Consider the following 22,710-nt stretch of genomic DNA (forward strand, 5'->3'; position numbering starts at 1 on the left):
CCCCCGTCACTGCTGCTTGAAGACTTCTAAATTAGCTCAGCATGTTTTTCTTACCCTATTCTCTTACAGAGCGTCACCATAATGAAATCGTCTTTTTGGCTGCTGGACCTTTCACTGCACTGTAAAGCTTCTCTAATATGTGCCGTAGATTTATCAGTACAATGCCTCTTTTTTTTCAGCCACCATCAGAATTTGCGGCATAAAGCTTCTCTACTATGTGTGTCGCAGATTTACGAATGGAATGCCTCATATTTTTTTTCGGCCACCATCAGATATAATCCAGGAAGGACTAATTGGCGCACCCAGTTTTTTGTTTTTTTTTTAGCCCACTCAAAATGCTATTGTGTACACGTCAACAGTCGGCTGCGCCAGAGCGTGTGTGGTCGGCCTGTCGGACTGACTGCAGCGCCGAGGCTATGGAAACGACCGGGCAGACGACATGCTGCCAAGCAAGCTCATCTAATGTGGCATAGCGCGCCACTATCCTGCCTGTATAGCATGTCCAGGCCTCGCGCAATAAAGCGATTTTGTTACATAATTTGCTGGGGTAGCCTGCAGTGCGGCTGCACATAGGATTGCTAAAGGTAGCACACCTCGTCAGAAACACTCGTTCAGAATTATTTCGCGCTTCAAGCATATGCCTTGTGCGTCGTTTTCTGTGTGTCCTGTGCAGTGTGGGTGCTACACAGGCTCCGGCATGAATAGCCAGCTCGTCCAATTTTCCGTACACGAATACGGCACAGTTGTAACACAATGTCGCCGCACCTGGGTGTAGCGCTGCTGTTCGAATAAAAGTGCACCGCATGTTACCTCTGAAGGGCGGAGGAACCCCTGGAGGTGTTTCTTTTCAAACTCCTATTTTCCTATAGCGGACACGCAGTTTTTGGCGCAGACATGCGAAGTCAGCGCATCGCTTCAGCAAATGCAGTGGTCAAAAGCGTTTAATTTTTATTGGCTCTGGCTGCAAAGATTTGGTTTCGCTTCTCGCTTTCCTGGGGCCTTTCCTGTAGAAGTTTTCCAACATGAACTTGGGACACTTGGTATCGTTACCCGGTAGGTACAGGTCGATGTCGAAGAAGGCGATGTTGAATTTCCACGAAATGGTGGACTCGTTGTTAGAGCCTACAAACTACAGAATATAGAGAACATAAGTAGTCACTCTAGACTGACGCGCATTGCATACAAGAGTTCAGGAGACAAAATTATGCGAAAAAAATTCATTCGTTACGACAAGAGGGATAATATCCATATTGAGAGCGTCCTATGTCGGGAACAGAGGGTGTTTTACCTCGCGACGCAAGCGTATAGGTATGTCCTGTTTACTATGAGGAGGGTTCTAGCGATAAAAAACAATTCATATTAGAACCTTGTTATGAGCGGCATTGTAACGGCATTGCAGAGGTAATATTCCAAGTTCGCTACGCCGAAAACCTATTTTACAATAACGAGAAATTGAAAATTGCAGTTAAAAGCCTACAACTCCGCACGTGATTCCAGAATATATGTATTAAACTTGGGGGGGTGTACAGTATTTGTCAAAAGTAACCAGTCTGCAAGTTTTTCTTCTCAGTCATGTATTAAAGCTATTATGCCAGCCCTCAAGCTCTAAATCTCTTTGTGGTAAGAAAAACCCCTGCTCTCACCTTCAAAGATTTTTTGATATTTAGGGAAGCTGTGAGTACTCCGTTATACGAATGAGAAGCAAAGCATGGAGCCTGGTTACTTTTGACAAAGACTGTACATTAACGATTAGAGACTTAAAAACGTACAGCACAAGGAACAACAGAAAAAAAACCCAAAACATTTAGACAGGCCCTTTCACATGATTGAAAAAGCAGTATTTGATGCACCATACACACCACCACTCGGCAGTCTGTTCCATTCTATAATGGTCTTGGAGGAAAAGGCATTCTAAACTGCCTCTAAGACTGTGAATTTCGTGAATTCGTTACAAAAACTGGATCTTTAAACAGTTCAGTTTTTGTAACGAATTCACGAAATTCAGTCTTGGTATGAATTTATTGACCGGTTGTTGCACATATTTTTTTTTTGTGTTCAACACAAAAACCTGAATGATGAATGGCCTAAAAAAAATTTTGCTCTCAATTTCTTTCGGGGGCATGCCGAGAGATTCTCATTTCAGCACTTCTTTTGTACCTGACGCACTGTATTCAGCCCCGCTCACATTATATTTACCGCGTGCTACTGACGAATCCAAAAGCGAGCGCGCGTATTTAAGAACCGACCTAACGTAAGCCTTTTAAAGAATATTGCGACATGATAAAGGAAAAGTGCTAGCATATGGGGGCAGAAATGTTACACACAAAGTTTAGCATTCCCTTCCATATCGCAAAGGAAGGAAATTAGCTGTACATAGACAGACAGCTGCGGGGCGTCTTCACTTACCAGCGCCTGGGCTGTGGCATTTGTGTTGCACATGTAGACAGCGTCGCCCTTTACAGCAATGCCTTTGTCATCGGCGAACGACAAGTCCTCGCAATTCTGGTGGTCCAATAAAAACGAAAACGAGTGAGGCGAATTGGCACCATTATTAAAGGTGTACAGACGCAAAGTTTTTGGATGTCCCTCTTTTTCTTTTTTGCCTCGAAAGAGGCCTACGGGATAGTAATGATAAAAATGAGCTCGAAACACTAATGCACAGCGTTAATAAATAATTAGAAATGATTTTGTATCCCTACTTTCGGTTTCGGTCGGTGCCAGCTGTGGAGTGTACCTTGACGCCATGTCGACCTGCCGACCTTAGCTACCACATTATGCTGACGTCGGCGTCGCCGGAAAACTCTGGTTGTTCCTGTGAACAACCACTGAATTCGGAGACGTCAAAAAATAATCCAGGCAAGTGCACCTTGACGTCACTCGATACGGGCGTAAATGCTGAGTGGCTACTCGTGCAACATTCAAAATGATAATGTGTTCCACTCAACTTCTGCGACTGAAACCTGCTGCAAAGCACCTTCTTACTCCCATGAAACAAATAATATCGCTTGTGTCCGTTCGAAATTTTGTGTCTGTACCCCTTTAAAGGGCAACTGCAGCACTTTTTTGAGAATTTTGCGATATTCAAGGATTCAAATCTATATAGGCTGTAGGTAAAGCATGCCAAGTGTTTTTGCACTAGCATTTTAAAAAATGACGTAATCGACGATTGAATTTTGTGCTTCTCCTCAATGGACCGGAGGAGTGCAGGGAAGTTTAGCGTGACGTCACGGAAGGTACGATTTCAAATTACCGCTGTCGTCAGCCACACCCTGCCCTGACTCGTTAGAGGCTGCCAAACAACTCTCGGCAGGGCCTTCGGTGGCGTGGGGTTTTTTTTCCTTCAAAGCAGGCGTTTGTGCGTTGAAAATGTACCGATACCTTCGATGACGTCATCATGCGCCCCCACTTGGCGTTGTGCGCTGCGGAGAAGCTTGAAGGGCGTCCGGATTTTAATCGGCGATTACTTCACTATTTCAAGTGCTAGCCAAAAAATACTTCGCATGCTTTAACAGCAAGTTTCACACATTCGACCCTCTTAAGCTTGTTTATTTCTAAAACCTATGCAGTTTCCCTTTAAGCAGCGTAAATACTACTGGGATCGACAGTGAAAGGTCGCCTACAGGGAGTGACTTCTGAGCACATTCTCGGAACGTCGTCAAGGGACATCATGTACGCAATGCGTTTGTTACAGACGACACCATCGCTGCATCATCACTCTAAAATCTCGGACGCCGCAGTACATGAAAGTTTGAGAGTGATTTTAATTGTAGGCATTTTTGTTAGCCTCCACCCTTCAGATATATATACTAGAATTCTGGCGAGATACAACTATTACATACCTCCCACTTGAATATTTTCCCAGCTACCTTTAATTGCCTGAAATTGCCTGCCACATGCACTCGAGCCCGTTCTTATTCTTCTTGTTGTTTACCTCAAGGTCTGAGTTAGCGGCCACTCCTTCGCTTGTAGATATATGTACTCATTCTCGCTCCCAATACCTCATCACATAGCGTAAAATTTCGAGCAATATAACACAAAACTTTTGTGAGAAAGCCGTGGCAACAACTGCTCTGCAATTTCCGGATGTCCAAGTTGAGAATTCTCATCAGGAAACTGCGATATGTCCAACGACGCCTGAAGGTTTTCATGGCCAAGAATATGACGCATTTTCTGTTTGGTTACAGGGCAAAAAAACTGCGTAAACTTTCTTCGCACAAACCCCTGAGTGCTCAGTCATAATGCGCTACATTTTCATTAACAAGAGGGCTCGCATGCAAGTGAATACACGTGGACTTAGGAAAAAAAGCAGTGCGTAAGCCTGCTGTTCGTTAATAAAGATTTATTTATTTATTTATTTATTTATTTATTTATTTATTTATTTATTTATTTATTTATTTATTTATTTATTTATTTATTTATTTATTTATTTATTTATTTATTTATTTATTTATTTATTTATTTATTTCACGTTCCTTCATGGCCCTTGGAGGGCATTAGAGAAGGCAGTGAGCGGTTACAAATTCGTACAGAATATATACACAACGGGTTATTTAAAACAATAGCTAACGCGTGTATTTAGCAGCATCATTACACAAGATTTCGAAGTGAAGAGAATACAAAGTAAACAATATTGCAAAAAGTATGAAGCGCGAAAAAACTTTAGGTTTGAGAAATAAAAGTACACAAAGTAGTGTTAAGGCATAAGGTCATTTAGGAATACTCATAACACAGGCTATAATACAAAGCAATAACAACACAGTTAGCAACAGTAAGCGGCAAAAATAACGAAAATGCATTTTTAAAATTGGCGAAATCGCTGTATACAGGATAGCAACGTGAAAATAAATAAAATGACCATTAGCTGTACTCAAAGCGCAGCTTGCAGCTTTCGTGTCGACAAACGTAGTGAGCCTCTCGAAGGTGTCTCGGTGCACTGCAGTATGCGTACCTTGTCTGAGCGGATAAGCGCCTCCGATTTTGTGCAAGGGTCTCCAATGTTGGTTTTAGCCTTGTCCTTGGGCGTAAACTTCATGATGGCGATGCTAGTGGAGATGGCCACAGAGCTGTTGATGCCAGCAGCAAGGTTTTCGTAATTTTCCTAAAACCATCAGAAAAACGATGGACCGACTCGTTGGAGCAATTCTCTGAAAGAGCTCGTAGGAATATAATGTTAGCTAGCGTCGCTTCCTCCGAAATCGCTCCTATGTTTTAATAAATGTGCCAGTCGAAAGACATCTCTCGCATTATCGAGACATATGTTAGAAGGGGCTTAAAAAATAAAAATAAAAGTGCCCTTCCTGCACCGCCAGATGGCACAACGGGCTGCTTTAGCAAGACAAAGGAAACTTGTTTCTGTTGGCTAGCAGACAATTTACTGCTATCGCACGCACAGAAAAAAAGAAATTCTCCAATGATTGGTTCTACCTACCGGCAATCACCGCCGACTGACTACAAAAAAAAAATGTATAAGTTAGCGCAAACTCCAAGAACCAAAACGGTTAACTTCCTGGTGCACTGCCGTGATTGCATTCATGCAATAAAGACACTCAGAGAGATGAGTGTGCATGGCAGCACCAATAAATATTTCACTCCTTTCACGCTCAGTGAGGTGGTTGCAATGAATGCTCATTTGAACACAGTGCTGACCCATTCAGGATCCACCGCAGCGGTGGTCTAATGATCTGAGCATCCGCCTCGCGTGCGGGAGATGCGGGGTTCGATCCCCAGTGCCGCTGGAGGTCCCCAGTGATGTAATGAATACGAGCTTTCCCTTTGCCTGGTGCTCGCCTTCTTTAGAAATGTGTCTTTGTTCCCACCTTGAGAAGATGAAAAACACCGTGTGCCATGGCGCTGTTTCGCCACTGATGCCCTTGCGCCACAAAAATTCATCATCGCCATCATTTTGGACCCATGCAGGAGTGGATAAAGTCCGTTAGCTGAATGTTAGCGCGTGAATATTGTGTGAAACGTAACTAGTATACGCAGGATAATTGCTACCTCACCTCTGAGTGAGGGACAAAACCGTTTTGCTGTGCAGTCTTCTTTTAGAAAACCCCACGCATTTCGCACAGCGCTGGCCATCCTGTACGCTACTCGGCTTCGGAACTTCCAGCATTTCGGTCCGTTATTGTGGCATACACCGCTGGGCCCACCCGAGGTCGGCTATTCTGGCCGCGAGCTGAGCCACAGGCCGAGACGAGGTGACTCAGTTAGCGCTCACGGCGGTGCAGCTACACAAAGTGAGAAAAACTGATCCAGTCTGAGCCTCTAGACACGTGGCAGCAACTTCCAGTGGGTGAGAAAGTTGCGTCAGCGCTCTTCTGGTACTATTAAGAAAGCACGCAGTGCAATGCTACACTGCTTAACCGATGCGGTAAGGCCGCCGTCGATTCACAGCGGTTCGGAGAAACACGCGAGAACGAGGCCATGAATACGGCAAGTTAGTGAAAACTTTGTTTCGAAAGCAACACTACGCTAGTCGCCGAGCCATTTCGCGGAACTCTGGAAAGGCCAAGCGGCGCATGCGCGAGGGATGACGTCGCACGGCGCACAGCTGGCGCGCCGGGGCCGCCGCCGGAGCCGCCGCCGCCGCGCGCTCTCCATCGCCTCGCCGACAGTCTCCCTCTCTCTCATGCGCAGTAGCGATTGCGCATCGCCACCTGCGTGGTTTGTGGTGTATATAAAATTGGTAGTGGCTTAGCTCTGTCCTCGCTTCGGCGAGCGCGGCTTCGGCCGCTTATCTGATTTTTTCAGCAGCGTCCGCTCCGGCGGACGCAGTTGTTGCTGCGACGCGCGTCTTTTCTTTCCTTTTTCTCTTTCCTCTGATCTCTTACCTCTCCTCTATCTGCACGTGGCAGCGGTGGTGGCTTGGCTCGAGCCAGTAGCAGGCCCGTGCAATTTCCTTTTCATCCTTCTCCCAGTCACAACAACAACATAGCTCTGCTATGCCCGGATATACGTAGCGTGAAGTGAGTGCGAGATGTCCACATCTCGGTGGACACCTGAACCAGAGGGGAAGGCGCATAACTGCCCTCTTGGAACAGTGGACATCTCAACCATGCTTTAAGCTAAGCGGCGGTAGTGATAGGTGTGCGCTGCATGCGTTGGCATTGGCAACGTTGTGCCAGAAACGTGGCGCTGAAGCCATAGGCCGTCGGCGTTCGTTGTGTTCGTTGGCGTTGTCGTTAACCGCGTTTTACATTCCGATCATTTTAAGGAAAGTAAGTGCGCATAATGGCTCCCTGGGTCAGTGGACGCCTGAATCGGGCCTATAGGTACGTGGGGTGATGAGAGAGAGAAATGAGCTGCAGGCATTGACAAGGTTGTGCCAGAAACGCAGCGCTGAAGCCATAGGCCATCGGCGTTCATTGTGTTCGTTGGCGTTGTCAACGTTTTACACTAAGACCATTTTAAGGAAAGAAAGGTGAGCGCGTGGCGAGGCACGCCAGCTGTGCGGAGTGACGTCACTTGCTCCTCGCGCATGCGCAGTATGGTCGAGCAAGAGCACGCGAAACGGCGAGACTGTGGGCAATGTAGCTCACGCAACAATATATGGCTACGCGCAGATGTTCCTTTCACAATCCTCCAGGTTTAACCAGACCTAAACAACAGCCAATTTTTTTCCAACTCGAAGAAAGAAAAAATATGAAAAACGAGATTTAATCCTGGTCAATATCGCATTACACAGTCGGCATAATCACCATCAGTACAGTTGGACCTAGCACACAAAAATGCTTTTACCAATGATTTCCAATTTCAAAGTGGTTATTAAACTCAAACATGGAGTCATAGCTTAAACAGCTCAGAGACATCTGACGAAATAGCACAATAAAAAAGCGCTTACGCTGCGTGCTTTGTGCTTCGACCTGCGTCCCTGCTCTATTCAAACTTGGAATCACTAAGAACTTGACCAAATGGCAGCTTTAATTACGGAATCCCAGCGTTGGTAAACAACTAGGAAAGACTTTATACCGATATTCGTATAAAATTTACGCATATGTGGTTAAGGTAATTAGATTTATTTTCTTAGAATAGAGAAAAACACTTTTGCCACGTGCTTACGAGACGCACTTGATAATTTGTTTATTTTATTTACACAGTACTGCAGGCCACAAAAGCCTAAGCAGGAGTGGGATACAATGCAGTAGATCAGCGTTACAAAATACTAAATGTGGGGTTCTGTAAAAGCGACGATAGAACACAAAAATAAAAAAAGGACACGGCCTCGACAAATGAGAAAAAAAATGTTATTGTTCAAAAAGTGAACAACACATCAGCGTGCCGCGCTTAAAAAAAAATACAACACCGATAGATCTTGATCCCGTAGAAAGTGCATAAAAGTGATCGAGAAAAAACGCCCTCGACAGAAGAATGGCGGTCAGTCACTGCAAATACCTTGCAAAGGGCGATAGGACGTGCATCTGTTGTATTTCTCTTTTATTTGAGTTTTTTTTTGTACATGGCAGTGATGAGTACTTAAAAATCCATACATGATTAAATAACGATAGAGCAATCCCAATCAAATACAATCAATCAATCAATCAAACAATCAATCAATCAGTATATGACGCCCACGGTTCTTACCTTTGAGATCATAAGTTCGTTAATGCCAATTTTACACAGAGCGTCCGGTAGCTTGTGGGTTTGAAACAAGATCAGGGCGCCCCTGTGGAAACAACCGAAAATGGTAAGCTGTGGGCAGGTTTACCTTTCTTTGCTATGCGGGATTTCAAACTAGCTTGTGTGGATACAGACATATGTCATAGTGTCATAGAGTGGGATGTCATAGACATACTATGACATCCCACTCCCATCACCTGTTTTCGTTTATCCATCTCGTCCAACTAAGAATTTTTTCAACTGTTTTAACCTTCCAATTGTTAACAATGAGTGCGGTAAAAGAACTGTTGCCTATGCCGCTGCCAAAATTTGGAACTGACTACCTGCAAACTTAAAAATCGTTCATTTATCAATCGCCGAAATAAAAAAAAATTTTCGGAGCAACCAATATTCGACTCCATTATAAAGTAGTGGTTTTCCTACATGTATATCACTTTTTGTTTTCGTAACTATTGTATAATTTCTTGTGCAATTCGCTTTTCTTTCTATATAAAACTACTACATAGCTGTTGTACTACATGAATTTGATGTATAATACTGAGTTAATGAAATGAAATCTTTATTTGCCATCAAATACAGATGGGGGGATTGTAGAAAAAAAGCTGTCCTTGGACAGCTTGACGGGTCCACAATCCCTTATTTTGGCAGAGTGGCGGCATCTACATTTTTACTAGCCGTGTCAATAAAACTGATTTGATTTGATTTGATTTGAAACCGCGCACTCCTTCTCCCATGGGAAGCCCCCCTGTCTGGCACAGCCGTGGACGACCAGCGTGACCTGATCACCCGAACCAGCCAAGGTAATGACGGCAAATGGGGCCCGGGAATCAGGACTCCTATCAGGCACCGAAGCGTGGCCTTGTGGTAGAGCATCCGCCTCGCATTCGGGAGGTGCTGGGTTCGATCCCCAGTGCCGCCGGCTACCCACCGGTTTCTGTAATGGGTACAAGATTTCCCCCGGTCTGGTGCTCGGCTCTTCTAGGGTGAGATGCTTGGGAAAAGGGTCTTAGACCGAAGTTGCCTTGATGGGTCAGAGATAAGTTCCCCTGCCAAGCAACCATAAGTCCGCCTCGTGCGGCATAAGCCCAATTTGTGGCCCTTTTTTTCGCTTTGTCCACACGACTCTCTGCCCACAGTGACGGGATTTGAAGGCGCAGGCTCCTTTCCCAAGCAATGTAGCCCTAGTAAGCCGAGCACCAGGCCGGGCCATAGCTTGTACCCATTTTGAGAAAACCGGTGGGTACCCTGCCGGTGGCGGGAGTCGAACCCACCACCTCCCGAAGCCGAGGCGGGCGCTCTGCGACGAGGCCACGGCTGCGGCCTTCCTCGAACACCAATATATAATAAAAGTTTCCCCCTTTCCTTGAAAGGAAAGTATTATTGGCCCTCAGTACGAAGTATGAGTATGCTCTGTGGACGTACGAAGACCCAGTGCACTGTGACGTCACTCGTTCGGGCTTGCGCACGAAGAATGCCGTAGTCGAACATGCTGCATATTTCCTCTGCCGAGACTGTTGCGATATGTTACTTCATTACCACATCGCTGTCCCGACTGCCCCAGGACTGCGACAACGTCACTTCTAAAGCGAAATACAGGATCTGCGTTGACAACCTACTTTGATATGCTATCCAGTTTCTCTCCATTCTCCGGCGTGGCATCGGCATCCTTAGGGTTTATCCTGATGCCGATAATGACCAGTTCGGGCTTTTGGTAGCTGTTCTTGATCTTACTGAAAGCGTCCTAGAAAAATAAAGAAATCAGTCCCCACTTTTCTTGCACAGTTTTTTTGCACAGTTTTAAAAATTGACTTTTCTAGAGATTTGCTTTTCCTATGCTGTTTCAACGCGATGACACATGTCACTAGCGCTACAGACGAGGATCTGTTACAGGCCAAGAATGAGAGATATACCACTAACTAGACCACATCTCGTAGCCCTGTTATCACGATTCATCGTATTCATACAAGCGAATCAGCACAGCTATCAGCACCATGTTCTAAACAGTTTAATTCGCTTCGCGTAATTACAGCACCACTGCATGCCATTCGAGAACACTTCACAACACTGCAGCGTGCCAGAGCTTCAGTCTTCACGCGACGTTTATCACATTTGCGGTCGGTTTGTAAGAACGCTATATTTTGCGATTGTGCCACACTGTTTCGACACAGACAGGCGGAACATGCTAATAGCTCTTGCTACTTAATAAGAGGTAATCGCTGGCACTGGCAGGTGCATAATTTTTTAAGTTTGGTTCAAAATTTTCAGACGTATCGACGCCTAATGTCCTCACCGACACCACTTAAACAAAAAAAAATTGAATAAATATTGTAAGCCGCTTTCAGAAAATTTCATGCAACAAAACAAGTGGCGGTGATAGTTGGTTCATTGTTGTTTTGAAGGACAGAAACACAATGTCCTACGAAAGACAAACATGGAACACACGTCGTGCGGCCGATTTTCTAGTATTTCTGTGTTCATCTCTTGTGGCACTGTATTTACATGATTTAAACTCATTAGTTGAGGTAGTTTTAACGCGTTTTCTGAAACTTTATCCGCACAGACCTGAATTTCCTTCGTTTTGGTAGCGACGTCGGAGAAGTCGTCCTTAATGTCGACGTCTAGAACTGCGTACTTAGTGCCCACCCAGGAGCTGAGCTTCCCGAAATCTGCAGTTTTGGCAGCTTCCGTGTTGAATCCGACGACAACTTTCACACCGCGTAAGTCGAAAGAAACCTCTGGAGAAAAAAAAAAGCATGTGCTATTCTCAAGCAGCAAACCTTTTTTTCTGCATGTTTGATTTCAAGATGGTTTTAAGAAGCTTCATTCTGTCTAAGTTTCCTTCAGCTCAGAAAAAAAATATCAGGTGCCGTACGTTCGGACCACGCTCAATACAATATAGAATTTGGATACAAAATTTAAGTCATCGTGTTCTCAGCAGCCAGCGCATTCCAGTACAAATGTTTCGCGTTACTGCTAGCAAGCTAGTATTTGAAAATAGCGCACCCTGAAAGTGCGACTTCAAGTCAGGATCCACCAACTCCTGGTCTCATTTTCTGACAGATGTTGCGGAAAATACAGGAACACGTCTGGTGGACAAAAAAAAATAATTTTTTCTGGGCTTTCGAGTTGGTTCTAAGCTTCCAGTTTGGACTTTCACACAACTCGGAATAGTTATAAAAAACGTACCAAATACGAATTGTTACTTGCTGGCGACGTACCGTTTTCTCACATTTCAGAGACGCTAAGAAAATTTTGACATTGGTTTTGTATTGGATGCATTAGCTAGCTAAATGTGGAGGTAATGATTTTTTTCACTCCTTCAGAATTAGGGCACGAAATGGTTATATATTCAGTGGCGTTGGGTGAAAGCGTGCTTCTTTGCACGGCCCTATTTTGAACCCGCTGATAATTACATTCGACAGTATTACAGTTATGGACCTGGCAACCTCGACACATGGCGTGAGGTCTGGCGATTGATTATGATGGACAGGTTCACTTGCGTTAGTGAACACTTTCAAAACGCGGCGGAATTTGGCTTTGAGGTTGCCATCTGCATTTTCCTATGGGTAGCGCTGCAGCTGGATGTTCAAAAAAATAACTTGGGCCAGCTATGGTCCTTCATTATGCCGGGAAATCTCTGTACAATTTTGTACAACTTAGTTTCGGGCTTTTGTCTTCACAGCATAGTGGTCATCGCGGCCAGATTTTACAAGAATTGCATAGGCGCCGAGCAATCGCAGCGTAGACCATTCCTTGTTTCAGGTGCGAAAGATGAAAGGTGACCCATGTGACAATTGTGTTCGCTTCAAATCCTTCAAAAACAGCGCTTCTGGCTTGAATCTACGTGTTCCTCCTACAGCAACGGCGCCAAGCCAGGCCCCTCGCCCCCAAGGCCCGTGATTGTACATACTGGGATCAAACTTAGCAATGGGCGGGTAGTATACGAGGTAGTTGCACGGAGTGTAAAGAACGTCTTCTGACGCGGCATAGGCCGGCGTCTCCGTAGTGACGCAGATGAGAAGGGCTGAAATAAAGTGTAAAATCGAAACGTTAGAGCAGAAATAGCGTTAATATGAGAGCTTTTCATTTTTGCGCACCTTTTATAACAAGTACGGACATTTTACAGCAAGCAGAAATGTGCTAGGAAGTTTCCGTTTCCATCCATCCGCTGGGGCGAAAAGATGGCCACGGACGTGCCGCTACCCTACGCTGCGCCATTCTCATATATGTGTGCCACCCCCATCCATAGATAGATGGCGTAAGCGCAGAAGGCTAATTATTCAAATTCTCGCTCCCCTCCTCCCTCGTCTTCTCCCCGGCCCTGATGGGGTGTAGGCGACCCAGATAGCCCTCTAATAAGAACGTCTCACCTTATTGTTGCCTAGTGCGCTGCTAGCGTTATCGCCACCGCGGGGCGCTAGGCCAGCCCGTGTTGCTCGCGCATGCGCAGTTTGTGGAACGGTTTAGCTTGCGCTGATACGTTGCCACTAATGCTACCGCACTGATACTGACTACGACCGCGTATGCACGAGATACCCATGCGTACACTGCGCCTCACGGTAAGCGGTACACCATAACTGAGTGCTTGTAGAGTTTGAGCATAGCGGATACTGCCAGCGTCGCCACTTATCCCGAACAGCAAGCCGCAGGCTGCCAATGCACATGCGCACATAGCCCCGACGCGGCAGGCGCGCACGCAGCTGGCCTAAACCTGGTGCCCGAGGCCTATCTGCGCGTGCGCATTGGCGATTAGCGGTAATCGGTAGCGCTAGCGGTTTACTATGCTCTGTTGGCCAGTGTGTAGACTTGAGTTTGCGCTTGCGACATACGAGGGCGACAGTCTTCATTAGAGACAGACCATCATGTAGTGCTATTGCTGTTAGAAGAAGCGGACTGTGTGAAGCGTGAAACGCCTCCTCGTACTACTGCAAACGGTCCTTATATTCTCGTAACGACAAGGGGAGGGGGGAAAGCAACTATACTATCGCGACATATTTTGGGAGCTTTTTATTTTATTTTCCTCTGGGTAGGTGGGCTAGCAGTGTCTTTGATAATTGTTACAGCCGCGGTTTTGAGAAATTAATTGGCACAAACTGTTAAAAAGGCCCACGGTCCTACCGATGGTTTCTCCTATCGTTAGTATTTTCCTTCAATTTCATTACACCGCAAATCTACTGTAGGCCACGGACGCCAATAGTAGATATCCGCCATTAAAATATCAGTCTCTTAGTCTCCCGCCAACGTTTCCATATCTTTACCTGAAAGGCTTGCCCTTTTCTGTTGACATCACTTTTGTGCTCAAAGCTAGAAATGAACGCGAAGTGTGGCGCCTACTAGTGTGGTACCGATGATCAGCCGATGATGCGACATCGCTCGAAAGTTTTTATATCTCATGTGACAGTGTGCTAGCACAATAGCTGTCCAGTGGGCATGTCTAACCGACCGACCGTCCGGTCGACTGGAGGATCCGCCTGTTGATCAGGTTGCTGAAGCTGCCACAAAGAACTGTTTCCTTCCATCAGTGCTAGTTGTGAAATACACACTTTGCGTCGGGGGCTAATCTTCAAAAGCAAAGCATTCTTTCTGCACTTACGAACTACGCCAAGGTCATTGTTGTCATCGCTGGGTACGATTTCAGGACCCGGCTCATCCTCTTTGCTTTCTGCGAGAAAGCGTACAAGACATAAAGGTGGTTTCAGCACATTTAAAGCGCAGTCGTCACATAATCACGAGAGAAAGCATTCGAGGACTGTTACCTTTCGCGTATAGTTGATCGAAGATATAGATAAATTACTGAGTAATTAGTCATTAGCGTCCATGCGACCACAGCCATACCGCTATATTCAAAGGAAAGCTTTACAACTTTCTCGGAAGCTTCGCAGTCAGGAAAATTTATGCTTTTTAGGGGATCGAACACGAGACCACCACCTATCCGGGCAGTCGTTCAACGAACTAAGCTAAGCACGGCGGCTAGCAGATGGAAGGATGAGGCCGAATTATCTACTCAAAGCACGAACGGTGTGAGTCCAACTTCGGACAAGGATCAGGTACTGCAAACTCAGTATCAGACATCTTTTCAGTCACTCAACTAGAATTGAATTGAATCCAAACTTTATTTCACAAATGTCCATACAGTCTTTAGAATGAGCCACAGGCCAAAAGCTAAAGAAAATAGCTTGAAAATGCCTGTGGCTCATCTAAGAGCCATTATAAAATAATAAATAAAATAAACACATACATACAACGGTGGCAGGTCGCATAGGAGCACACTATAGAAAGAATTTATAATGTTTACGGTTGAACGGATTGCTACACAGAGAAGAGTTTGAAACTAGAAAAAACAATTAAAACTGAAAAATGCATTTGAAAGTTATACACTGCTGGGTTGATGACAAATGGGAAAAGGACACCGATACATACACAAACTACAATATATGAAAAGAAGTTGAAAAGAAAGAATGTCGCTTGAGCCACTCATTCAAGATCTGCTTAAGACCTGTATGAGAAGGTGCGTGATGAGAGCGGTTCTGATAAATAGAGGAAGACCAATCACCGCTCAAAATGTCTAAACAGGTGAGGGGCTGTGAGATTGATTCTAGGCCATGCTACTCCTTCGGTGAGCTCCGTGCTTCCATTACCGTCTTTGTTTATTTTGCGGCTATTTATCACGTGAGCATCCAGTTAGTTTCTTTTGAGCCTACACAACTGCCACAAGCAGTGTTTTTTTCTTAATACTCATATGTCAGATTACTTGCTCTTGTTAAATACAGCATAGTTCTTTGAAGCTTAGTGAGCGCTGCGCAGCTATACGCGCTAACCTTTCTTCAGCGTTAAATCTCATACGACAGCGAAGTCCCAGCGTGATTTTCCCTTGGAGATAAGCACGTTATCGTTTTACAGTTAGACCTCGCTATAGCGAACTAGTTATAACGAAATAACACCGATCGCTTGGAAGCTCCCGCAGAAACCCATGTATTTCATATCTCGTTTTTATTGAGCAACTTTTTCTTACAGCAGGAAATAACTACACTGGCCACCTCGCACCGAGTATGTCGATTTGTAACAGCGCGCAACACACCCGAACCCATACGAACAGGCAAACTGAAATCACCGCGCATACTTGCTCTGTCGAGCACCGCACAAAAGATGGGGAAAACTTATCCCGCCACAAGCTGGGCCTGCACTGAGCTTTTGTCTGGGCTTGGATTTTTTTTTTTTTTTTTTTGGGGGGGGGGGGCAGGAGGAGGGGGGGCTGGGGGAGGGGAGTATTAGGTTTAACGTCCCAAAGCGACTGAGACTACGAGGTCATTGGAGTTTCTCCATTCTCCGAACTCCTCGCAGCAGACGGCCCGCTGTGAGTGCGCTCTGTGTCTCTGGTTCCATGTGCAGTTTAGTTTGTGTTTTTCTCACCATCGTCACATGGTTCAAACCTTTTGGCAATGCGCTTGTGTGCTTGATGGTATAGACCGCCGCGGTGGCTCAGTGGTTATGGTGCACGGCTGCTGACCCGAAAGACGAGGGTTCGATCCCGGCCGCGGCGGTTGAATTTCTTTGGAGGAGAAATTCTAGAGGCCCGTGTACTGTGCGATGTCAGTGCACGTTAAAGAACCCCAGGTGGTCGAAATTTCCGGAGCCCTCCACTACGGCGTCTCTCATAGCCATAGTCGTTTTGGGACGTTAAACCCCATAACCAACCAACCTTGATGGTATCGGCACTCCCGTTTTCACAGGGCCAGGCGGCATAAAATATGGGCGAAAAATAATCTCCGTTGACCAGAAGGCGGCGATCATCAATGCATTTTGGCCTGGCGAATGCATTATCTACAAGACCGACCAGCTATGCGGTGAACTGCGGTATCGCGCGTGCACTTGAGCTGCGCGGCGAAGCCAACTGATCAGATACTCGCGAAGAAATAGCCACCACGCGCCCCTATTAGTTTTAAACACATATTAAAAAATAAATTCGGCAGACACGCTTAAGACTGCATACGCGTGAGAATGCGAAAGCATTAACTGCTGAGTCATGCTACGTTGCAGAATGACTGAGTCATGATTCATGACTATGACTCAGAGGCATGACTAAGCATAACGTTTGTACAAACTCTACTGATCTTAAATTATGCTACTTGTAAAGTGCTGAGTCATACTACGTTGCAGAATGATTACGAGTCATGACTGCGCATACTTTGTACAAACTATTATACAGCTTATCTTGCGTTGATTGTGAAGTGCCGAGTCCCGCTATGTTGCAGAATGATTATGAGTCATGACTCATGACTACGACTACGCGTCATGACTAGACATACTTTGTACAAACTCTATACAACTTCACTACGTCACCCGTAAGTGCCGAGTCGTGATACGTTTCCGTACGACTATGACTACGAGTTATGACTTCCATAGGTCATAGTACGTTACGCTCCATCATTCATGACTATACATGTGTTGTGACATCGTACACCTTCGTTCTGACATCCTCCGTATTTCGTGACATAGACGGCGGACGCCGGCTCTTGTGCTAAAGGGGTATATAATTCTTTCGCATTAAAAATATTCTGAATAAGTCTCGCCTGGTCCTCTACGACATTACTCCTCCAAGTCCGTTTTCTGAATACTGAAGTCCACGCGGGCCACGGAAGATATGGGTGCGCATTTGCAAAGCTGACTTATTCAGTTGGTGTACGTGTATTCGACCCCGTGGTGTTCGCCCGGGGGTAGTGTTGAAGGCTTCTGCGACGCACATCGGCGGCACTCTAAGCAATCGCTATTTTGTCCTTGGTATACACAGTTGCAGGCAAGCCCGTTAACAAGCGGCAGTTGCCACCAAGGTCGCGTACCACTCTAACGAAGCCACGGGTATGACAAAGAAATCGCGCGGCCATTTCGACTTCCTTATAACGAGGTTCAACTGCAATTATTCATTCAGTTTAACAGCACGCGAAGATCATGCCCCCGGCAAAATTTAATTAGCACACCTTGACATGGCCAGGCAGTGCAGAAAGCTGTCTGGCGTGCCAACTGCTACGTCACCAGCTACTCAACAAATCTATTACCGCCCACGTAAGCTTTCAGTTCAGGACTTGACGCGTGCATTACATCGGAATACGGAAATCTCCCATGGGATTGTCCGTATTGTTAAATAGAATAATAACAATCAATAGCGGACATAAACTATCAAAAAAGGTGCCGCATTTTCAAAGGCTTACTCATTCCAACAGCATATTACATTTTAAAAATATCTCCAAATAAACGCGCTGGCAAATTTGACAAAACTTGGCAACAAGTTTAGTTGAGATGGTAGAATTCTTAAGCAAAGAGGAGGTGACACGTTTCACCAGTGTATGCTTCCATTACTTGGGAAAGCATCGAAAGGTTCTGTTCAGAATGTTTACAATGTTGTGCATAGCGCTAGGCACCACAGGAAGACCAGTAGAGAGCGTTACTTAACCTTCGCTAACGCATTACTGGCGACGTTATATACAACCGAGCCTAAGTGAACGCGCCTTGACGGAACACCCTTCGGCATACGCGTGACCGCGCCCATTGCAGCCTTTTACTTGAAAACAACGGAGAAGGCAGCCAAAGCCTGAGAAAACTAAAATAGTTGTCCAAATGGCAACCACTGCAGGGATGTTATCTTTCTTTTTGCAGCGACGTGTACTTCGCTCTTTCCCTCATTTTTTTTTCCTTTCAGTGCGAAAGGAAACAATTTATTTTGCACGAAAGCCGCGGAAAAGTGGTGAGTGTACATACTGAGCGCCAGAAAATAAGCTCCAAAAGCGCAGACAACCGACAGCAGCACCACCATGAGGACCACCTTCATTGTGTTGGCCGTGATTCTGCGAGGGGAAACAATGAAAAGTTAGTTTATGTGTAGACATTGTGCCACCGAAATATAACCCACAACCCGTGATATTGCCTGCACTATTGCGCCAGAGTCAGCTTCAAACACAGTGGGTTGGGCTTCGCAATGGCATCAGCAGCATCGCACCCCTTTCTCGCAGCACAGCAGCTCAGCAAGCAATCCAAAATGGATCCCGAATTGGTGTCTCAGCGCCTGTGCCCACAGTTCTCCATGCGCGGATACTTATTGAGCAGTCTCGCGTAAGGCCGAGTCTTTTAGCTGGCAGATACTTGTGCCACGTTTGCGCTCCGAAGGGCTCGATATTTCCATTTTATGGGAAAAACACACAACCTACTAGAAAAAAAAACACCATTATCTGGAGGCTAATGTCTTAAGTTGCGAAACCAGGAAAAATAAAACTGCCAAAGGCATTCTTTGGCCAAGTTAGAATGCATTTTTCACTGACAGAAATCTCTTCTTTGGCTCGCGTTGCAGGCATCCGGGCAAAACTCCCTTCCGCGACAAGCCGTAGCGGCAAGGGCATGATCACTGCACATGCGCATATCGCATCTGAGATGCCTGCAAATACTCATCCTGGTGAAGCCCGTTCTCAATTCAGCTGCGATAATTAATGGAACTATCAAATCTTTGGCGCGGACAAATACATTCTTTCCGCCTAACGTTCACTTCACTCCATGTCTGACCAAATTTCCATTGAAAATGGTCCTCCGGCTGTTTACACTACAGCGGATTTCTTAGTGGAGCGTTGCAACACGCCGTATACGGCTCATTTGCAGTAGCGCTTTCGCCTGCTGAAGTTAAAAGCACACAGCACAGCTCGCTTGGGTGTTTCAGCTATCAGCCAGCCCACGCCGTCGAATCTACCAGAATTCTATTGCCCGGCTGCTCAGCAGTCGGGTTCCTTCCCCCCACCCTCTCTATCCATCACCACCTGGCTCGACTGGCTTGGCGCTGAAGGGGAAGAACAACAGCGGCTTCTGGTCGCCCAGGCGGTCGAAATGCTCGGCCTGTAAATTATGGTCGATTAAAAGTCTTTTACTACTACTACAAGGCACTTCGCATCTGCTCGGTGGCTAGACATTTGAAGTCTCATAAGAACGCTGAAAAGAATCTTCATTCGATTGCTCGGCGGGCAGCGGTGTGCTCCAAGAAAGGCTTTCGTTGTCTGTCTTCGCCTCCAAAAGCACATCCCTACTCTATGAGAAACGTCAGTGGAGAAGAGCACACTGCTTTAGGCCCCTTCGAGTCTTCAAACACACAGTGCATAGTGAACAGACGCTTTTGCTTTTCCTCCCCATAAGAACTTGGCCAGTGCGGCCATGAGTTCAGCCCGCGAAATCTTGCTGACAACAAAAAAAAAAAAAAGAAATGTTATTGAAAGGGATTTGTGGGTGTTTCAACATTTAGACTTCGCGGGACACAAAAAAAAATGATTAAAAACCTAGAGGTAACGCGGCGAGTGCCTGCAACCCTTATCACTCAGCTCTCGGACCTTAGGGGCGGTTTTCACGGACAGCATCATCGTTTAAAAAGCAGAGTGGGTTGACCAGCCTTATCTCTTCTTTTTCTATTTGCCAAACCAATTTTTTCAAGTGTTAATGAGATTTGAGTGCCTTTGCCGTCCACTTCTTTACTTTTGTAGCAGGAGACTGCTCGCAGACAGGCGGAAATTGCTCTCTTCAGCTGCGGCGGGAACGGACCCGGCCGAAGGCCCGGCCGCGCCGGGCTGGGCCTCATGTCGAGCTTGTAGGGCCGGGCCCGGGCTTGGAGCCGCGAGCCTGGGCCGGGCTCAGGTTTCGTATCTTGGGCTCGGGACGAGCTCGGATCTCACAATGCGGCTCGTGCAGAGCTCTAGTCCCAATAACATACGGTGGTATCTAATTATCCCATAGCCCTTAATAACTCACCCATCTTCACCTCACCAAGGACTTTGCTACCAGACACCCCTCCGGTATTATCCGTGCACCCTATTCGTCGCAGCGTACACTCAGAAGGACACCCAGTGCGCAGGAAAGCCAGAGCCAAGCGCCTTCCTTTAAACCTACCGATGAAAAGCAAGATGCGGTCGGGAAGGACTCACTTGCAGAGACAATGGGAGCGCCGCTAATGGCTGTGAAGCCAATGATAAAGTTTTTTTTTTTCATTGTCATTCCGCAACTTGGCCATGTGCGCCTGTTTTAAGAAAAGTTTTGGTGTTCTATGATAGCACTCTGTCGTGCTTATCGCCTAACTGTCGCATCAGGCCACAGCAAAACATGGGCAACTGCCAGCACTGTTAGTGATGAAGGCAGTACTTACGGGCTGATTGGTTTTTCAATGTCACTGTGAAGGAGAAGGCGTGATGTTAGTGTATACACACACAGACCGTTCCCAGTGTTGTTAGAATGGCGAAGGCAGGACTTACGGCGGGGATTCCAGTTTATCTCTACATTTTATTTTAGCAAAACACTTGCGAACCGCTCTCAGTGTTGTTGGAATGGGAGAGAGAGGACTACCGCCTTGGGTGACTTTTTGTCAGCGCAGTAAAGGACGAATCCGTTATTTTGGTGCGGAGGAAGAAGGAAAAAACACTGGTGAGCAAAGATTGCACCGCCACATTAAGCAATTACTGTGTGCTAACTTACTAACCCATTGGAAGCAAACACTTGTGCGTTATTCTTCACTTATGTTTCCTCATTATAATTCAAGGTGCCAGACTTCAGCATAAAAATGACAACAGCGCTTACGCCAGCATTAGTAGTAGGCCAGAACAAAAACAGCAAGACCGAAAAAGACCATTGCTTGGTTCTTGGTCATATAGTCAGTCAAGGCCGCTCTTCACAGGCGCAACTGAGATACTGAAGTACACAAAAGTTCCCAACGTATGCTCCTACAACTGTCTGAAGAATCAGCTTACATTTGCATTTACATCCCAGGTAGCTAATTTCGTACAATGAGAATAGTGAACACCGACTTTTTATTTTTGAAACAAACACCAAGAAGTCAGAATCAGCCTGTTTTTTTCTGACAAACACTATATCTATTTTAACCAAGCTTTTAATCAAGCTTAGCTCTGTTTTCTCTTCGTTATACTTTCCATAAATATGGATATACAAAGCAGTCATGATTGTTAAAAGCCTGAAGAACAAAACCGAAGCAGTATGATGCTAAAATTCTGCCTTGTTAAGCACATAGTCAACTTCCTTGCGGCACGAAACGAAGAAGCTACCCTGTTCATTAATGCCTGGCTTTGCGAGTGATGTCACTATAATTATGCACTTTCTTGGCAGTGGCCACGCAATATTTTTTTTGTCTGAAAGTCAGCGCAAGAAATATCCTATAAAAGAATTGTCACTCCTTGATTCCAAAGCTGTCGACCTGGAAAAAAAGAACTAGAGTGCTCAGGAGTATGGGATAGCACATCGCCCGTTATCCTCGGAAGAGCATGCTGAAGCCTGGAAAATTCAGACTCAAAAGTCACCAATCTTAGGAGCACGTCCGTGCAAACATTCTTGCGTCGTTACTGTAATCGCCATTAAAAACGAAGAATTGTACTTGCCCGTAAATTTCTAAAGCGCTTGACGTCACGATCGCGTATTCTAGCGCATAAGCACACAAGGAAAGAAGAAAACTAGGCGCTTTTAGCTTGGCAGAATCTGTGAGGGACGTTCAAATAAAATGCAGTTTCTCTTTTTTTTCTTGCCCCTAAACTTACTCCGGAGAAGACGAGGCTTCCTTTGCAGCGGTCATCTGGCTTTCCTTTGCAGCGACCAGCTGGCTTTCCTTTGGAGCCTCTGCGATGAAAATGTGGTTTGTGGCGGTAAACTTCCCCCAAACCGCATGCGAGCTACGACAGACGAAGCAGTAGGAAAGCTCGGACTAATTTCGAGCACCTCGGGTTCGTTAATGTGTTAAAGAATGCAGCGCGAAAAGACACGGACAAACGAAGAAGTGGACAGGACTGGCGCTGTCCTGTCCATTTCTTCGTTTGTCCTTGTATTTTCGCGCTGCATTCTTTAACCATGATCACTGACCAACAAGCCCAAACAGCCACTTTCGTTAATGCGTACTGACATCGCACAGCACACGGGTGTGTTGGTCTTCCACCCGCACCAAAATGCGAGCTCTCGGCCGGGGATTCGATCCCGTAACATCAAGCTCAGCTGCCGAACATCAAAGGTTATAAGCCACCGTGGCTTGAGAATACAAAAACTAGCTATGGGATGGAAACGCGATACACTATCAGA

At 45.9% G+C, this 22,710-nt stretch overlaps 1 protein-coding gene across 1 annotated transcript; it reads right to left on the bottom strand.

Annotated features, from left to right (window-relative positions):
- Positions 1-931: 931 nt before the first annotated feature.
- On the bottom strand, positions 932-22,265 carry LOC149365035 (uncharacterized). Its single transcript, XM_089568777.1, has 10 exons — positions 22,179-22,265; positions 18,373-18,458; positions 14,213-14,281; positions 12,530-12,643; positions 11,182-11,354; positions 10,236-10,360; positions 8,584-8,665; positions 4,949-5,098; positions 2,407-2,502; positions 932-1,129 (listed from the first exon to the last, which is right to left on the bottom strand). The coding sequence occupies exons 1-10, from the start codon at positions 22,211-22,213 to the stop codon at positions 932-934; spliced, it is 1,128 nt and encodes a 375-aa protein (XP_089424903.1). The 5' UTR covers positions 22,214-22,265.
- Positions 22,266-22,710: the final 445 nt, after the last annotated feature.

The sequence above is a fragment of the Amblyomma mixtum genome, chromosome 2 (assembly GCF_055824585.1).
Source record: "Amblyomma mixtum isolate Tamu chromosome 2, ASM5582458v1, whole genome shotgun sequence".
Taxonomy (NCBI): domain Eukaryota; kingdom Metazoa; phylum Arthropoda; class Arachnida; order Ixodida; family Ixodidae; genus Amblyomma; species Amblyomma mixtum.

What these genes read in the sequence shown, in the direction of transcription:
- LOC149365035 (XM_089568777.1), bottom strand. Translation starts at nt 22,213, where the DNA reads ATGACCGCTGCAAAGGAAGCCTCGTCTTCTCCGGA. An exon ending in GAAGCCTCGTCTTCTCCGGA is followed by an intron (nt 18,459 to 22,178) that starts GTAAGTTTAGGG and finishes TTCCCCTCGCAG; the next exon opens with AATCACGGCCAACACAATGA. An exon ending in AGCTTATTTTCTGGCGCTCA is followed by an intron (nt 14,282 to 18,372) that starts GTATGTACACTC and finishes GCTTTCTCGCAG; the next exon opens with AAAGCAAAGAGGATGAGCCG.